The sequence below is a fragment of the Physella acuta genome, unplaced genomic scaffold (assembly GCF_028476545.2).
Source record: "Physella acuta isolate Inbredline_101_S28 unplaced genomic scaffold, ASM2847654v3 ptg000751l, whole genome shotgun sequence".
NCBI lineage: Eukaryota > Metazoa > Mollusca > Gastropoda > Physidae > Physella > Physella acuta.
The window spans coordinates 176845-196721 of NW_026732269.1; the positions used below are offsets into that span (position 1 = coordinate 176845).

Genomic DNA, 19877 nt, shown 5'->3' on the forward strand with positions numbered 1-19877 from the left:
TGTTTTTGAAACCCACGATAACCACTGAAAGGCCTGTTCCCCATAATGATTCGTTTTACGCGGTCTAAACCCCTCCTCACTATTTCTAATAATCGGAAATCCCGTCGGCATTTTTTGCGTTAAAGACCATAAATAAAGCGATTTCGCGTCGTACCCCTTAATTGCCTGTACCACCTTTTTACTATTCCCCCTAATGAACGTTTCACCCTTTTCGTGATGTCTATGAAAAATAATGGAGGGGCCCCCTACGATATTATTTCGGATTGTTTTATGTAACTCTGATTCGCGCTTGGAACACAAAGAAAAAGAAACGTTTTTGGGCAGTGTTTTGAATAAGTATTTTAAAGTTACCCCCGGGACAGAAATCGCGTCTTTAAAAATATCAACCCCTAAATTTTTGTAAAAATTAGTTTGCTGCTCGAGCGCTTCGATAAACGGTTTTACATCGATATTGTTATACCAAATAAGATAATCTTTAAAAGTTTGCATCCCCTTCTCTACCCAAATTTGCCTACACGACGCGTACTCCTCATCTGAAATGTTACAATTTTTTAATGATGAAAAAAAGGCCGAATGCGGAGGTAAAGACTTTTCATCTAAGACGGCTAAATTTTTTACATATTCATACGGAAAAAATCCCTTGGTCTCTTTAACATTATACGCGGCGAGATATTTACTATAGCTAAACCCCGGTGCTAGATAATAAACTATATCTAAGAACTTTAATTTATTTGTTGATATACACATAAAATTATTATTTCTTTTAACTACATATTTAAACGGTGTTTGTTTATCTTCTACGTCGTCTTCATCATCGTTACAACTAGATCTAGGTCCCTCCTCTAACCCCTCTTCTGTGTTTGAATAAGCTAAAAAGTACTGAATAAAATACGGTTTAACGAGATTTATATCATATTTTCCTGAATTAAACCCTATAACCGGCATTTGTCGCAAATATTCGTCTAATCTACCGCTAAGAAACCTATCAAACCCTTTGTCGTTCGACTTATTATCACTACCCCTAGCTTTAGGTGGAAATAACTTCCTGATTTGCTTAAAAACAGGCTCGAACTGTTTTTTCAAAATTCCATAAGCTGCCTCGGCGATTATGTGGAGTCTGTCAATAACTCTAGTCACTAATTCTTTAGGGTCACCAGTCGAAATAAAACAGATGGGTTCGACGAACCCATCTACGTTTGAGGCGACAGAGCAAGACAAAGGCACGTGTTTGGCAACGCTTTTTGTAACTCTACCTAACGTGGGTAACTCGGTATGGTCGAAATAGCATTCGAAATCGAAAGTTGCTCGGAAGGGATAAACAAAGTTACTATTTACAACTACCCCATAGGACGCTAAAAACTCCCAGATTGTTTGGTGTGTCTGATAAACCCCTCCCTTATACCTATCTACTGGTTTCCCCCCATTACACCCTTTCACGTGTCTGTTCAATTGTTGAATGGTGGGCCATAATTTGTTACACACAGAACACGCGAAAGAGTGACCCGCCCCACCAATATTATTAATGTACATAAACTGATTTTGAAAAACTAAAAGATACATGGTCTCCCTAAACCTATCATTACTTCTAAGTTTCGGACAAAGGATCTGGTTTTCGTCAAATTCAAAAATCTCAATATTTACACTAAAACAGGACTCTAAGAGGGGAATTTCGACCAAACTAACCCCGCTAAAATTATCCAAGGTCCCGAGACCTTGGTGCGCTTGCCACTGTTTCGCGAGATTTAATGTTGGCTTTCTAAGATTTATTATGGGTGCTCCTAAATGTCTGGCTAAACATCTAAAAAAGGAAAAATTGTCTGTGTAGGGTTTGGAATTTGAATCCTTTTGTAACATGTTAATGGCGTGATTATGTTTAATAAAGTCAGGGATGTCTGTGAGAAGGGGTGTGGGTGAAGGTTTGTCTGTGGTCGTGTGTAAGTCTACTGCATCTCCCCTAAGTTCGTTTACAGGAAAAATAGTGGTGTGTGAATTAAGGTTACTGTCATTGTTAGTCTTTACGCGTTTGTTGTTTGATATGTCGTCATACGTCGTATGTCGTTTTAAGGGGCTAGTGTTGGTCGCGGTACGAACTGTTTGGCTCGCTGATGGGAGTTGGACAGTATGTGTGTCGATCACCAATGCGGGTTGGTGTTTTTGTGTATCGATCGATAATGTAGGTTGGTGTTTTTGTGTGTTGGTTGCTGATGGGGTGTCGGTCGGTAAGGTTTGGTTGCTGTGTGCTTTCTTATAATGATTCGTCAAATTGTCAAGTCGTGTAAATACTTTCCCGCATGTTGTACAGGAATGTCTTTGTCGGCCGTGAACAGAGTCGTGATGTCGTGTCAAATTTTTTTAAGGCCGAATACTCGGTCACAGATCTCACACTTGTGTCGGGTCATGGTTGGTTGGGTGGTAGGCTGGGCGGTTTCCATTATTGACGAAGTGTCTACTGTGTGGATCAGTTGGATACTTGGGTAGGTCGCTGGTTGTAGAATAAAAATAAATACATAAAATAAAAATCATAAAATAAAATACATACTTAAAACAAAACAAAACAAAATTAAAAAATGAAACGTACCTATGGGTTTGAACGTCTAAGCTTAACGTGTAGTTAACTGTATGTGGAGATCCGAAGTGGTGTAGTTGGATGTCGTTGGATCCTTTGGTTCAGTGGATGCTTAGGGATGGGTAGGTAGCTCAATAGGGTCAGTGGATGGTTACTCTATCTTGTAGGGTCGGTTGTACACTAAAAAGGAATACAGTTGCCTAATTATTTAGATACATAATTATTTAAAGGGTATTTTAATGGTGTTAGTTCCCTTAAAATAAACGTACTATTCACCTTACCTCGGTGTACGATTCAAAAGTAAAGTAATTAATTAAAAGGTATTTGAATGGGGGTTAGTTCCCTTAAAACAATACGTACTATTAACCTTACCTCGGTGTACGATACAAAATTAAATACATGTGCGTACTTATTTAATAAGATTTGATTTTAATAGGGTTAGCGCCCATAAAACAAAAGTAATATTAACCTTACCTTTAATAGAATAAACACGCACAAAAGATGTGGTCCGTGTAGGGTTAGGTAGATGTGATGCTTGATAAAGCTGGCGTGGGTTTAGTCTCAGGAGTCAACAGAGGTCTCATCCAGGATAAGTCGCTGTGACGCTTGATTTGAAGTCCGAAGTCGAAGTGTTTAGAACACAATTTTCGCGGTCATTTATACGGTTGCTCAACCTAATTACACCACCAGCTGTCGCACAACAGGTGTTGCATAATGACCTACGTACTTCGCGGAGCTAACAAAGCGATCGGTAAAATCGATTAACGTGGTAACAGGTGTTCCCACACTTAACGCTAGCTTCGCGGAGAGGCACTTAATGTACGTCGTTAATTACCATAACCCGTCAACCGAGCGGGGGAAACTCGGTGAAGCATAACAAAAATTTAATTAGGTGTGATGGCCCCGTGGGTGCGATCAATACATTCCCATTAAAAAAACGCACAGCCCTGAAAACTTCGCGGGCGGTCGATACGTAACAGGTGTTACATGTCTGGTTAATGGATGTTATTCACAAAGTACAACTAGCACACCCCTACCCTCAAACCCATCATTACTCACCCCTCCCCTCAACCACCCCTCTCCGTTTACTATTAAACATACATACAAAGAAATCAAATAAACAAACCCCTTGCTGCGCCACCACCACCACCCCCAGGTCACCACTACTCCCCCTCTCCCCCACTCTTCTCCACCCCCCACCCCCACTGCTCCACCACCCTCTACCAGGTGGTGGAGAATTTTACTATATGTCTTTGTACATCCACCCCCACCCCACCCCCAGGTCACCACCACCACCACTCCCCCTCTCCCCCACCACCCCACTCTTCTCCACCCCCCACCCCCATCACCACTCCCCCTCTCCCCTCCCCCTCTCCCTCCCTCCCCCTCCGTCTGCCCCAGGCTGGGAGTATTTTACTATATGTCTTTGCGCCACCCTAGGGAGTATTTTGCTATATGTCTTTGCGCCACCGGCTCCTTCACCCTGCGAGTATTTTGCTATATAACCTTTGCGCCACCCAAATAATAATCAAAAGTGACCTAATATACTACTGTTGTATGGATGTTATTACAGTTAACTCATAAAACAGTATTAAAAAAGTGTGTTTTATAAATTATACCATTACAAATAATTTTTAAAGCAGTATAGAAAAACGTGTTTTATGAATATTGTTTCACTTAATTAACTCCAGGCGTTTACAAGAAAGCGTGTTCATGAATATCGTTACATTTCGTGCTTAAAACAGCTCAAAGTGTTTTCTAAACATTGTTTACATCTAACACTTGAGCCGGCACCATGGGCCTGGAATACATAAACGGAAGTCAACTGTGCTCGACCTTGTACAACATCTCCACCTCCTCACGCAAAGAGTACGGGATCAAACCCCAGATAGAAATGTACGAGGCTCTTCTGATTATAGGCGTGACTGGTGTACTAGCCTTCATGCTGGCCTGGCTCTTCTCACTGTCCAGGAAATACATCTACAAGGACGAGGTAATTATATGTCTTAAGCTAGAGGTCAAGGGCGAGGTAAATATATTATTAAACTAGAGGTCAAGGGCGAGGTAAATATGTCTTAAACTAGAGGTAAAGGCGAGATAAATATATCTTTAGTTAGAAGTCAAGGGCGTGGTAAATATGCCTTAAACCAGAGGTCAAGGGCGAGGTAAATATGCCTTAAACCAGAGGTCAAGGGCGAGGTAAATATGTCTTAAACTAGATGCCAAGGACGAGGTAAATATATCTTAAGCTAGAGGTCAGGGCCGACCGCTCCCGACAGAGCTCTAGGGCGTGGGGATTCCCGATGTAATATTCTAAGAATGTTTGTAAAGAAAATAACAGATCAATTATACATTTCTTTTTATACAATTTTTATTAAAAAAAATAATCTCATTTACGCTTTAGGCTTCAAATTTGTTCGTACATTCAGGAGTTGATTCTATTGATCAGCTTCCGGTTAATGATGAATTTGACAACTTTCGGTTTTTAGACTTCCGCCCTCGAGAACGTCATGTGTGGTAAAACGATAACCTTCACTAAAGACTAGACGGAATGATCTGTTTTAAACGTGACAGTATAGAATAATTGCCTTCTGTCAGCCAGAAGTGTTAGTGTTTATAATATTTTACACATAATTCATTTCAATGAAATTTTCAATTAATCGAAAATTTGTATTCGTTGAAACTGGTTGAGACATATTTAAAGAGAAATATTAATGTCACGACCACAAAGACACTGGGTTACTCTATTCCAATATCAATTACATTTTTTTTTACTTTAAAAATATATGTAAGAAAGTTGTTTTTTTTCAAGATTTTATTTTTTTTGTGTTGCATCAAAGCAGGAAATCAAAGATTTGCTGAATAAACATAAAATTATTTACATGCGCATTTTATATTGAAAAAAGTTTCTAAACTTGGTAAAAAATATATGATAATGAGATCTCAATTTAATGAAATAGTATTTTACTGTAAACAAAATCGAATCTTCTAATAGTTAGCCTTTTTACTTACTCGTATATACGAAGTATAGAGAAAGTATTGTAATCGTGCAAAAAAAAAATAGAGGTTTTTGCAAATCTCGACGTTATACACCCCCTGAGTCAGAAAAACATAATTTTACAATCATGTCCGTATGTCTGTGTGTGTGTATATATGTGTTTATGCATGTATGTATGTGTGTCTGTAAACACGATAACTTGAGTACTGTTAGAGCTAGGTTGATGAAATTTTATATATAAGTATTATACCAAATTAGTAGATCCGTGTAAACTTTTCAGCGATTTCCGATAAACGGTAGTGGAACTTTTTCTACTTTCAATTTTTCAAAAGCCTATAACTTTAGTACTATAGCAGATAGATAAATGAAATTTCACACATACGTAAAATGTCTAATTCTCTGCATTCTTTCAAATTTTGAGTAATTTCCGTTGACCGGAAGTAGTAATTTACGCTATTTCCGAGTTCTCAAAAAACGCAACCTAATTTATAAAGTACTAATAATAATAATATCCCGCACTATTATGTACATTTTACTTGGCGTTCACTTGTCCAATTGTTTTTTCTACGACATTCTATTCTATTTTAAAAAGTTTAAGTAATTAAAAATGGATTTAAAATATTGTCCATTTCCCGAGTTGCCATCCCCGGGAGTGTTATATAAGAATATTCGAGAAAGTTTATTTTTTTTTCATGATGCGGCTATTTCATCTCCCAAACATCTAATCGAAAACAATCAATTACAATTTAAAAAATAGAAGAAGTAAAATTTATTTACTTAAGTAGCTTAATTAGCTAGACAAACGATACCGCTTTTTAATTATCCACCGCGCTGATGAATATGTTTGTCGCCAGGTGGTTCTTTTGTATTTTTCACAACCTACATCAAGCAATTTGGTGGTGTGTGTTGTCAGAACGTTGCTGAGGGGGGGGGGGACGTCTGGGTAGGAGCGATTGCACCCTCACTGAGCGCCATAATAACAGTGGTTTTAAATAAAGTTGCAACCATTTAGGGACATCGTGGTCGTGTCGCTTTTAAACACTATACAACACATTTTTTTTGTTTTAAAAAACATGGAATAGACATTCGCTTGTTTGTATATATATATATATATATATATATATATATATATATATATATATATATATATATATATATATATATATATATATATATATATATAAGTTTGCGCTTGTGAGTGCCGGGGCGTAGCTAGTGGAGGGAGGGAGGGACAGCGCCCCCGGTGTAGAAAAGGGGTAGAAAAAAATAATTTAAAAACTCATTTTAAGCTGAAGTGTTGATTTATACACAGTCAAAGTTAACTAGAGTCTACAAGGCTTTACACACTGTTTTAACGTTTTTCTACATAAATTGTGTGTCACCAAAGTAAACAGTTTTAGATGATAGTGACTTGTAAAAGTCACCTCTTACCTTTCAAACTAGTGGGGGGGGGGGGGGGAAGGGGGTCGCTTTTTGCCAACATCAATAAATATAGCGTATATATAAATGGCGGGAACAGGGCATTTCCCCCCTGTCAATTACCCCCCGGATATTTCCCCCCCGACATTACCCCCCAGAGTAATTACCCCCCCTGTCAATTACCCCCCTGTCAATTACCCCCCGCCCAGTAGGACATTACCCCCCCCCCCCGGACAGGGTTAGGGTTAGGGCTAGGTTTAGGGTTAGGGTTAGGGTTAGGGTTAGGGTTAGGATTAGGGCTAGGGTTAGGGTTAGGGCAAGGGTTAGGGTTAGGGTTAGGGTTAGGATTAGGATTAGGATTAGGATTAGGATTAGGGTTAGGGCTAGGGTTAGGGCTAGGGTTAGGGTTAGGGTTAGGTTTTAGGGCTAGGGTTAGGGCTAGGGCTAGGGCTAGGGCTAGGGTAAGGGTTAGGGTTAGGATTAGGATTAGGATTAGGATTAGGATTAGGATTAGGATTAGGATTAGGGCTAGGGTTAGGGTTAGGTCTAGCTTTGGTTTTGGTTTTGTGTGAAGTTTCAGGCTAAGGTGGATGTTTAGGTTTTGGTCTTTTTCTTAAGGTTTGGATTAAAGTAGTATATAGGCATAAAATTCTAGTTAGGATTTTAACTTGAGGGGGGGGGGAATTCCCCGGGGGGGGGGTAATTGACAGGGGGGTAATTAACAGGGGGGTAATTGCTCCGGGGGGGAAATACGGGGGGGAAATGTCCGGGGGGGGAAATATCCAGGGGGGTAATGTCCTGTAGCCATAAATGGCCGAGGGACGCGCAAAATTTTTATTTCGCCCCAGGCGCCGAAATAGGTAGCTACGCCTCTGCGGGTGTGCATATGTAAAGATAATAAAACCCAGCCTACGATACTCTAGTGTAGGGGTTCCCAACCTTTTTTTTTACTTTAGAGCACATTCTAAAATATCGGTAGGGTGGCGGGCACCACCTATTTTAAATCGATAAATTCCTTCCAGAGGCGGAACGACCCTTCCCGTCACCCGGGGACAAAACTTTCGATTTACACCCCCCCCCCCCTCAAACTTTCGATTTGCACCCCCCCCCCCCTTAAACTTTTGATTTCCATTCCCTTCAACCTTTCAATAATGTTTATGAAAATTTTTTTGTCTCTGTCGAATAGTGAGAGGCGGGCACACACGAGTCGTTCGGCGGGCGCCATGGCGCCCACGTGCACAGGGTTGGGAACCCCTGCTCTAGTGTATAGTCTATCATTTACACATTATTTTTCAATTTTCAAAAATAAATTGACATTTGTGAACTATTTTTGTACTTCATAAAGCAGACTTTAAATCACATATTTCTTGAACTAATACAAAAATGTCTAACATTTTTAAAATTGTAATTAAAATAGCACTCTTAAACAAGTAATCGCAATTCTATTCATCCAATAAACTTGGTTATTCTTCTTTAAAAAAATTCTCCAGTTCTTTTTAAGGTCTGAATTATTTTATGCCTTAGCCTCCAGCTTTATACTTCTCTTCTGTATTCTCTCTCTCTTTCTCTTTCTCTTTCTCTTTCTCTTTCTCTTTCTCTTTCTCTTTCTCTTTCTCTTTTTCTTTTTTCTTTTTCTTTCTCTTTCTCTTCTCTTCTCTTTCTCTTTCTCTTTCTCTTTCTCTTTCTCTCTCTCTCCGTCTCTCTCTCTCTCTCTCTCTTTTTCCATTTCCTCAATTAATTATTTCCGGTGCTTTTGTTGTTTTGTCTGTAGTTATAAACCCTATATTTTCCTTTATTTTTTTGGCTTTGAGCTTTTCTCTTTCCTGTTTCGGTCTCCCTGATGGCATGTCGTTTCAGAGATGTAAAGTTTTTCGTTATTTATTCTGTATTTGATAGAGCTCGTCTTTTTCGTTCGTTTGTGTGTTTCTGTTACTTTGACTATAAATGAGTTGCTTGCTGTGTGTTTTGATTTGTAGAAGCTTCACCGTAAATATATCTTTGATTTGTCATGTAACATGTCCAATGACCAGCACTGGTAGTCTTGGCGCCTAACTGGGCACCAATTGATGAGCAGTGTTTCTTCAGACTTTTTTCTCGGTGGAGGGGGGGGGCACTTGATATTTTCGAGGGGGGGGGGGGGGGGGGGGCGGACAACATTTTCCGGGGGGGGGGGGGGGGGGGGGGGGAGGGGGGAACCATTTCCCGAGGGCGGGGGGCGGGACACTGGTAACTGGTAAAAGTATATGTTTTCTATATAAATTCGAATTTGTTCGGGGGGGGGGGGTGCGGTAGACTTTCTCCTAGAGAGGGGGGGGGCAGAGATATTAGATGCTTGGTATTGAAATCAATGATCCAATTATTTAATTGCATTATAATCCTAACCCTTATTTTGGACCTAACACAATAAGCTCCCCCCCTCCCCCCCCTACCCCGAGATGCCTGTAAGAAACTCTGTTGATGAATACGCGCTGCCATCTCCCTGGAAACTATTCTCTGAATGTCTCGTGCTAGATCTGGGGTTCTTCTTTGACCTGATCTTTGTAACGGGGTTGCTTTAATTTCCGTTTGTTGAATTGTCTCAGGTCTTTGCTGAGTGTGTGGTCCCTGTTTGAGTGTTGCTTCAGTCCAGAGTTTCTTCCAGACAGGAGCCCCCCGAAGAAAGTCTACCGCCTCCCCGAACAAAATGGAATTTATATAGAAAATATATGCTTTTAACAGTGACTGCCCCCCCCCCCCCCCCCCCCCCCGGAGATTTTAGTCCGCCCCCCCCCCCCACCACCGAAAATTTCAAGTGCCCCCCCCCCCCCCCCCCCCCCGGAGAGACACTGCTTCAGTCTTCCTCTTATACGATTTCCCAAAATGTGGTATGTGGTCCACCAATGAGTATTATTTAAGTCTCCCTGCTATCTAATTTCCCAAAATGTACTAAGTGCTCATTATACTATAGCATTTTGTTCTGCGACATTCGTTGGCGTCTATTCTTTGAGTTGAGGTATCGATACTATCTTACCTATAATTATAAATTCGACGTCTTTTTACTTTCTCGTATATACGTAGTATAGAGAAAGTATTGTAATCGTGCAAAAAAAAAAATCGAGACTTTTACAAATCTCGACGTTTTACACCTCACTGATACAGAAAAACATAATTTTGCAATCTTGTCCGTATGTCTGTGTGTGTGTGTGTCTGTCCGTGTGTGTGTCTGTGTGTAAACACGATAACTTGAGTACCGTTACAGCTAGGTTGATGAAATTTCATATATAAGTATTTTATCAAAATCGTAGATCCGTATCAACTTTTGAGCGATTTCCGATAACCGGAAGTGGTACTTTTCCTACTTTGAATTTTTTAAAAGCCTATAACTTGAGTACTATTTCAGATAGATAAATGAAATTTCACATGTAAGTAAAAGATCTAATTCTCTACCTTCTGTTAAATTTTGAGTAATTTCCGTTGACTGGAAGTAGTAATTTACGCTACTTCCGATTTCTCAAAAAACTAATGTAAATTTTTAAAGTACTAATAATATTGCGCACTATTATACGCGTTTTTATTCGGCGTTTGCTTTGTGCGCAATGTTTTTTTTATGAGATTCTATTCTATTTTTAAAAGTTTAAGTATTTAAAATGGATTAAAAATCATAACTATATCCCCAGTTACCATCCCCTGTTGTTTTATATAAGAATATTATAGAAAGTTTAGGGGAGATCACTACCGGTTTATTCGTGTAAAGAATTGTCGAATCTCCATAATAATGCAGCACGATAACTGTACTTCCTCTTTATATTGTTTTTTTTTGTTTTTTTTTGTTTGTTTTTATATATATTTATACTTCGTATTTTTTAAAATAAATACTTCTATTTTCAATAAAACACATTACAACATATTTTACGGTAACGAAATGTACATACAAGTGATAAGTTAATACTAATTTTCATAATGGCGAATATGTGATGGAGCTAAGTTTGATATCTAAAAAAATTCTTTTTTTTAAAGTTTGTTTTATTAATTTATTTATTTTAAACGTTTAAAATAATAATAATAATTTACATGGTAGTTTTTACACAGCTTCAAAAATATGAAAATCAATTGTATATATAGTAACTAAATGGAGAAAATAAAATGGCATAAGAACTAGACTAAAATAAGGTGTGCAAACTTGGTTTCTTTTGACTGCTTAGTTTACTGTGCTCCATCTTCAGCTGCGAAGTCAAAAGTTCACATTGTAGTCACCCATGGACAGAAACAGGAACGACCGTGGGAGAAAAGTCTCTGTAATACTCGTAGGGATCTTTTTTTTTATTTTTTTTTTATTTATTTATTTTTTTTTTGCCTCAGATATGTAATTTATAGCGTCAGTTAAGTGTGTATTACAGTTTTCATCATCGGCTTGTGAGGACTGATACATATTTACAATAGTAATATTTTTTCTTACTTGTAGCCTACTTTCATTCATTTAAGTTGGTTTACTTATACATAGATCTAATACAAAACGTCTAAATATTAAAAAAATAAAAAATAAAATAAATAAAAAAAAAAACAACCTGAAAATGCAAATGTGTAATTAAAGGATGATTCAAGGGATTTTTTTTCCCTCAGCGTGGTGGGTGAGGGGGACGGGGGACGGGGTGGAATTTGGGTTTTTAAGTAGAGCAGAAATAAATTTGTGATTACAGAGAATTAAAATGATACAAATTTTAAGCAATCGGAAAAGTTATGTTATTACAACGAGACACATCAAAGCAAACATTCTTCCCTTTCAAACATCTATATCTATACAGTCCTCAAACAGTTTTTTTTTTATTTTTTTTATTCAATTGTTTTAAACATTTAAATTTTTTTTTTTTTAAAGTAGTAGTTTTAAACATTTTAATCAGTCGCGAAATACTAAACATTGTTACCGAAGCAGTAATGATTTTTTAAAAAAAATAATGATCATAATTACAAATTAAGTTGTTAGTTCCACTAAAGCGTTGTCTAATAATGTGTGTTATTGGACAATACTTATATCTTTAAAATTTAAAATAAAGATTTATTGAGATTAATATTTAAATAGTCATCTTAAAATTTAAAACAATATTGTCCTCGTTCTGCAATTTTGTTTTCATTATTAAGCCAAATGTTCTTATAACAGCTGTTATGAAAAAAGTAAAAAAGTTGTGTCCCTTGACGATTTAAATACGAAGTGACTACTTTGAATAGGCTTCTGCATCTAGCCGCTCTAGAAAGCTAACCCAAAAGTCTTGAGTTGGAATCCTGGTAAAAGTCAATAGAACGTCCCTGACTCCACTCACGTTAAGGAAAGTAAAGGCGGCTGGGTATAGTGTTGACCACACTATCCCTTCATATGCCAAGGTCACTGTATCAGATGAACTCTACTTCATCTGCCCAGTGTGTTTTGAAAGGAAAAAAAAGAGTAAGAAAAACAGCCCCGGACGAGCAACAATCATTGTTTCAAATAGCAACGCCGATTACTTAAGCCTACATTTTAAAGAATCGAGATTCTTTGATACTTTAATAACAATCGTTAGTTGATATAGCACAGCAAATTACTATAGCGCGTCTTTTAAATTAAAATCTAGATCATTTGAGATACTTTAAGATCAGTGGTTTTTTTTTACATAGCAAAGTCTATTTATAAAGCCTGTCTTATAAGCCAAAATCTAGATTGTTTAAGAAGACTTGTTGTTTCTGTTTCATATAGCAAAACCCACAACTATGTTATGTACTTAAAACTTAATATTAATATATTATGTGAAATATACCTTCATCGATTTCTATTTGAACCCCGACAATTTTATCATTAATCTCGTAATTTATCCGAATAGAATTCTTCAATCAAATGCAACACTTATTAAAACATTACCCAGCTGGGTTTCGCGTTAGGTTTGTGATGGTCTGGTTGGTGAGCACCAGGATGCCAATCAACCGACCAGGTTGCTAACCAACCCGCCATGCTTCCATTCACCAGATATCCACCATTAAGTTAAAAGCCAAAAACAAAACAAAAACAGCCACAGTTGACAAATCTTTAAAACGGCCAGGCTGAGGTAGCACAGTACGGTTCTAATTATATTGCTTTGATCGTTTTGAGTGTCGAAATTATGCTTGTGTTGTAGAGTATTTTGTCAAGTTAACCTGGTTCTCAGTCTTTTGTCAAGTTAACCTGTAGTTAATGAAGCTTTTCTGTCAAGTAACCAGGATCTCAGCTTTTTATCATGCCAACCTAAATCTAAGCATTTAGTCAAGTTAACATGTAGTTAATGACGCTCTTCGTCGCGTTAACATGGATCTCAACTTTGTATCAAGCTAACCACGATCTAAGCATTTTTGTCAAGTTAAAAATACTCTCGTCAGTGCAAGGTAACAAAAATATTTAAATTAAAACTCTAATGAAAATGAAAACAAAAAATACGAGAGACAAAGTATAACTCAACCAATCGCTTAATATGAATATTTTTAAAGAGAGGTAGGGATGAATGGTTGATGAGGGATACGATAATTAACTGTGTTCGTGAGGTCTGCAAGTGGAAGCCATTTAAACTAATTTTAATTAATGTCGGCTAATGTTGATTAATGTTGATTGGATTCTAAAAACCCTAAATCAGCAAAAAGTCACTCTGACGGCCAACCATTGAGGAAAATTACCTGAGCAAAAAGTAGTGGCAAAACGACATAATAAACTCATAGAAAAACTATTAGAGTAATTTTAAAGCGGGAAGATTTTATGAAACGTTTCAAACGTTTTGTGGAAAATTTATGAAGTTTTAGAAAAGAGAGCTTTGATAAAACAAAATAATCGACATCACATAAGGAATTCGAACTCACACAAATATTAAAAACAAATTAGTAGTTTTAAAACAGTTAGCAATATATCATTAGAAACAGTTGAGTGATTTTTTTGATGAAAGTTTATTTTTTAAGACCACTTTATGAATTCATACTATTATAAAAATTACTAAAACGTTTTAAATGGTCGTTTCTTTAGTTTTTTATTTTTTTGGTGAAAATTTTATATAATTTCTTGTAAAATGTATTAACCTTTAAAAGCTGAGATATGAATGGGGAAAAACTAACATTCTGCTTCTAACAAACATTATAAAGTCACACACACGATATTGAAAAAAAAAACTTTAATAGACAATTAGCATTATCTCATTAGAAATAGTTTAGTGATCTATTGATAAAAATATCTTTCAGTGTGGAACAATCCTACTTATTAAATAAACCGGGAGTGATCTCCCCTAAACTTTCTCGAATATTCTTATATAAAACAACAGGGGATGAGTACTCCATTTTAAATAGGCCTACTTAAAGTTTTTAAAATAGAATAAAATCTCGTAGAAAAAAGAATTGCACACCAAGTGAACGCCAAATGAAATGTGCATAATAATGCGCAATAGTATTAGTACTTTATAAATTTACATGCGTTTTTTTTGAGAAATCGGAAATAGCGTAAATTAGTACTTTCGGTCAACGGAAATTACTCAAAATTTCACAGAAGGTAGACAATTAGATCTTTTACTTACATGGGAAATTAAATGTATCTATCTGAAATAATACTCAAGTTATAGGCTTTTGAAAAATTCAAAGTAGAAAAAGTACCACTTCCGGTAATCAGAAATCGCCCAAAAGCTGAAACGGATCTACTATTTTGATAAAATACTTATATATGAAATTTCATCAACCTAGCTGTAACGGTACTCAAGTTATCGTGTTTACACACAGACAGACAGACAGACACACACACACACTGACATACGGACAAGATTGCGTAATTATTTTTTTCCGTATCAGTGAGGTGTAAAACGTCGAGATTTGTAAAAATCTCGTTTTTTTTTTTGCACGATTATAAGACTTTCTCTATACTTCGTATATACGAGAAAGTAAAAATGTATCAATCGTTTAACCTTAAGTAGCTTACATAGATCTCGCTTTACTTCCTGTTCTGTTTCGTGTTATTTAAGTAGAAAACAAATCAATACTAGTTAGCTTAAGGCAGTGATGATGTTCATTAACAATTTCAGCTGTAGAACTGGTGGTGTGTTTACAATAGCATTTGATTCGACTGTTTGAAGGTTTAGATTAAGCGAAAATCGATGAATATGTTGTTCAGGGTAAGCCTATCTGGAAAATGGCAGAGTTTTAAAATTAAAATGTATTGATTTTAAATGTATTTATAAAAAATCTAATATGAACGATTACATATTAACTATCATAGCATTTTGAAACGTTCACTTCAAGTTTTCTTTATTTAGTTTCGTACTTCTTCAAAATATTTTGAAACTATTTTAGAAAGATGATTTAGCTGTTGTTTATTTTACTACTTTATTCTCTGCGTCGCCAACCAAAAGTGAAAAAAAAAATTACTGAAAAGCGATGTAAAGTGCAGGAATTTTAACGTGATTGTCAAATTTTCATCGATATAACTGTACTTATTAAACGTTTGTTTAAATAGCCTGCAGTAGGGCTTAAAAATTAATACACCGTTTATCTCTTGCTAAAGGATAGCAGCACTTTTATAGCATTACTAAGCCTGTCACAAGAGAATTCTACAATAGAAATGAGATCGATATTCGTTTATTGTTTTCTGGATTATTTTTTTTACCGTACGGGGAGGCAACGCAGTTACCTACTTCTGTTGTTTGCCAGCTTTGTCTGTTATCCCCAAATTTGATTGGCTGTCGTCATTCGTTCTCTACTGTTGATCGCCAGGTACCTTTGGTCGTTCTTTCTTTCACTTAATACCTGGTGCCCCAAAAAATGTTATCATTGTTAGTAAGGTGATCACTCTTTCTAAACACATGGAAAATTCAAATATATTTATTTAATTGATTTGATTTCTGTGTTGTCTCTGCTTGATTTTCTATGGAGATAATTATTTTTTGTGTGCGGCCAGTATAAAATAAAATTCTTCGCATGTTGAAACGAACATTTAACAAGTTAAATAATATTTTCGAGCCTGGTGGATTTAAATGAGTGGTGAAGTAATCACTAACATTTAATCGCTATAAGTATAAAAAAAACTAACCGATCAATTTCACCTACATATACTAAAATACTAGCCATAGCCTAAACTTCCAAAGGGTGTTATTAAAAATTGTTTCGAAATTATGTTTTTAAAAAAATATTTTAAGAACATGCCAGATATTTCAATATATTGGATTATACGGACTACTGCACAAGTTTCACGATAAAAAGCCCCACAAAAACCTGCATAGATACCCACAGAAAAATATCAAAGAATGTCCAAAATGCAACTATATTTTATTTAATAAAATATAATCCCTCCCCCCCCCCCAAAAAAAAACAAAAAAAAACACACCCACTACACTTAAAAGTAAACAAAAATTACCCAAATGAAGCTCCCCTCAGTTAAACACACAAACTTAAAAATACATTCCAAAAACATGCATATTACAAACAAGCATACCACAAACAAGCATACAACGTAACGTTAGCAAAAACAAATCTTTCAAGATCGAGTTTTTAAAACTGACATTTCAAGCGATATTGCAAAAGCGATTAACTGTATCGCACTTCTAGTTCGAACTTGATATAAACTTGATTAAAATTTTCTCATTTTAACCATCGGGCTTTCAACTCGACACCGTTTGATGCAGAAACTATTCTTTTGGGATTTGGTCCATTCCAGCTTTTTTACTTTCTCGTATATACGTAGTATAGAGAAAGTATTGTAATCGTGCAAAAAAAAAAATCGAGATTTTTACAAATCTCGACGTTTTACACCTCACTGATACGGAAAAACATAATTTTGCAATCTTGTCCGTATGTCTGTGTGTGTGTGTGTGTCTGTCCGTGTGTGTGTCCGTGTGTAAACACGATAACTTGAGTACCGTTACAGCTAGGTTGATGAAATTTCATATATAAGTATTTTATCAAAATCGTAGATCCGTATCAACTTTTGAGCGATTTCCGATAACCGGAAGTGGTACTTTTCCTACTTTGAATTTTTTAAAAGCCTATAACTTGAGTACTATTTCAGATAGATAAATGAAATTTCACATGTAAGTAAAAGATCTAATTTTCTACCTTCTGTTAAATTTTGAGTAATTTCCGTTGACTGGAAGTAGTTTATTTACGCTACTTCCGATTTCTCAAAAAACTAATGTAAATTTTAAAAGTACTAATAATATTGCGCACTATTATGCGCTTTTTTTATTTGCGTTCACTTGGTGTGCAATTAATTTGTCTACGAGATTTTATTCTATTTTTAAAACTTTAAGTATTTAAAATGGATTAAAAATCATGTCTATAGCCCGAGTTTCCATCCCGTTATTTTATATAAGAATATTCGAGAAAGTTTAGGGGAGATCACTCCCGGTTTATTTAAAATCTAGATTTTAGACGGAAGATAGCAGTTTAATTGAACTTTAGGATAAATAAGGCAACGAAAATGTAGTTTTGACTTCTTATTTTTTTAAAACGCTTTTTAAAATTCAATTTGCCAAAAAACAAAATAAATTTAAATTTAAAAAAAACAACGTATTTGATCTGAAATTTTTCGATTACATCATTAGATTTTAAAACTAAGGTTGGTTACTGTATTTGAAAAGGGGTGGGCGTGAATACGAGGAAGGAGATTAAGTGGGAGATTGAAGCTTACTCTTTGGATTTAACTTCAATTCACTTTAGTCTGGCAGCATCGAATTAATCGTTTCTTTTAGGAAACCGTTCAACCGTGACAGAAAAATATCGATTGGGTTATTTTTAAAAAATATATATCGAGTGGACCAAGGCTGGTCTTTTTACCTGAAGTATTGAACATCATTTTTATAAAAGCTGTTTTAGATAAGTTTTTCGAAATGTTGTACGAGAAAATTTTTATGGTGACAGTTATGTGTCAGGTAGGCCATGCTCCTGAACAAATGGCTGCCAGTCGATTCATGTACGACAGTCTGTTGACTGTGAATGACAGCCTGTTGTCTCTTGAAAGACGACCTGTGTGAGACAGCCTGTTGTCTGTGTTAGACGACCTGTTTGACAGTCTGTTGTCTCGTGTAAGACAGTCTGTTGTCTGTGTTAGACGACCTGTGCAAGACTAGTCTCATGTAAGACAGTAGGTTGTCTCGTGTATGACTACCTGTGTAAGACAGCCTGTTGTCTGTGTAAGTAAGCATGTCTGAAAGCCTGCTGTCTCATGTAAGATGGCCTGTGTAGGACAGCTTGTTGTCTCGTGTATGACAGCTACCCCTCCCACCTCAGGTATGACAGTTACCACATCTACCCCATGTATGACAGTTACCCCATCTACCCCATGTAGTTACCACATCTACCCCATGTATGACAGTTACCCCACCCACCCCATGTATAACAGTTACCACATCTACCCCATGTATGACAGTTACCACATCTACCCCATGTTTGATAGTTACCACATCTACCCCATGTATGACAGTTACCCCATCTACCCCATGTATGACAGTTACCACATCTACCTCATGTAAGACAGTGACCACATCTACCCCATGTATGACAGTTACCCCATCTACCCCATGTAGTTACCACATCTACCCCATGTATGACAGTTACCACCTACCCCATGTATGAGTTACCCCATCTACCCCATGTATTACAGGACCAGCTGGACACTGCCTTCGATGCTGGTGGTAACGTCAACGCCGGTCTCACGGCCACTACCATCGTCTCACAGTGGACATGGGCGGCAACTCTACTGCAGTCTTCCACAGTCACAGCTAAGGTGGGTTATTGTACCTGGTGTTGGTGCACATGGTGTTGGTGTATCTGATGTTGGTGCACATGGTGTTGGTGTATCTGATGTTGGTGCACATGGTGTTGGTGTATCTAATGTTGTTGCACCTGATGTTGGTGTATCTGATGTTGGTGCACAAGGTGTTGGTGTTCCTGATGTTGGTGCACAAGGTGTTGGTGTATCTGATGTTGGTGCACAAGGTGTTGGTGTATCTGATGTTGGTGCACATGGTGTTGGTGTATCTGATGTTGGTGGACAAGGTGTTGGTGTTCCTGATGTTGGTGCACAAGGTGTTGGTGTTCCTGATGTTGGTGCACAAGGTGTTGGTGTTCCTGATGTTGGTGCACAAGGTGTTGGTGTTCCTGATGTTGGTGCACAAGGTGTTGGTGTTCCTGATGTTGGTGCACATGGTGTTGGTGTATCTGATGTTGATACACATGGTGTTGGTGCATCTGATGTTGGTGCACATGGTGTTGGTGCATCTGATTTTGGTACACCTGGTTTGGTGCGTCTGATTTTGGTGCACCTGTTTGGTGCGTCTGATTTTACTGCACCTAGTTTTAGTTACTTAGTTTTTGTTATACGTGTTTTAGCGACACCTAAAGTAGTTTGTTGCACTTTTTTGATTGCATAAAAAAGCAAATATCTGAGTTAAATATAGGACAAATATCTGACAAAAGCAGGGGTCAAGAATCTGAATTAAGAATGTGGCGAGGTTGACTTAATTATGGGACATCTGACTAAAATTATTGGTTTAAATATGTAACTAAAGCTGAAGAGGTTTGAATAAGGCATTCACCAATGAAAGTTGTCACTAAAAACCTCTAGAGCCCACTTGATTACATTATCGATCTTCTTTGGTCAAGTCACTTCTACTAATATACTTAATCTACTCCCGTCTCACGTGACTTTGTAGCTAAACAACAGGCCATTAATTTCGTTCCTTCCTAGAATTATGTTTTCAGAAACGGAAGCAATGAATGTAGCTTTTAACAACTGAACCGTTCCTTAAAAGGTTTTACTATCCAGAGATCCTTCGATTAATATTGAATAAAGCGCAACGCGAATCTAATGTTTAGTTAAAGAAATAAAATCGCTCAGAAATAGGGGTATTCAAAAGCAACGTTCTTACTCTTTAAAGCACTGAACGAAACCTAAAC

General features: G+C 36.9%; 1 protein-coding gene across 1 annotated transcript in view; it reads left to right on the top strand.

Moving 5' to 3' along the window:
- Positions 1-4361: 4361 nt before the first annotated feature.
- Positions 4362-19877, top strand: part of LOC131950305 (uncharacterized) — a 43561-nt gene continuing 28045 nt past the window's right edge. Inside the window, 2 exon segments of the mRNA XM_059312410.1 lie at positions 4362-4595; positions 18583-18705. Coding sequence (XP_059168393.1) covers positions 4362-4595; positions 18583-18705 — 357 coding nt within the window.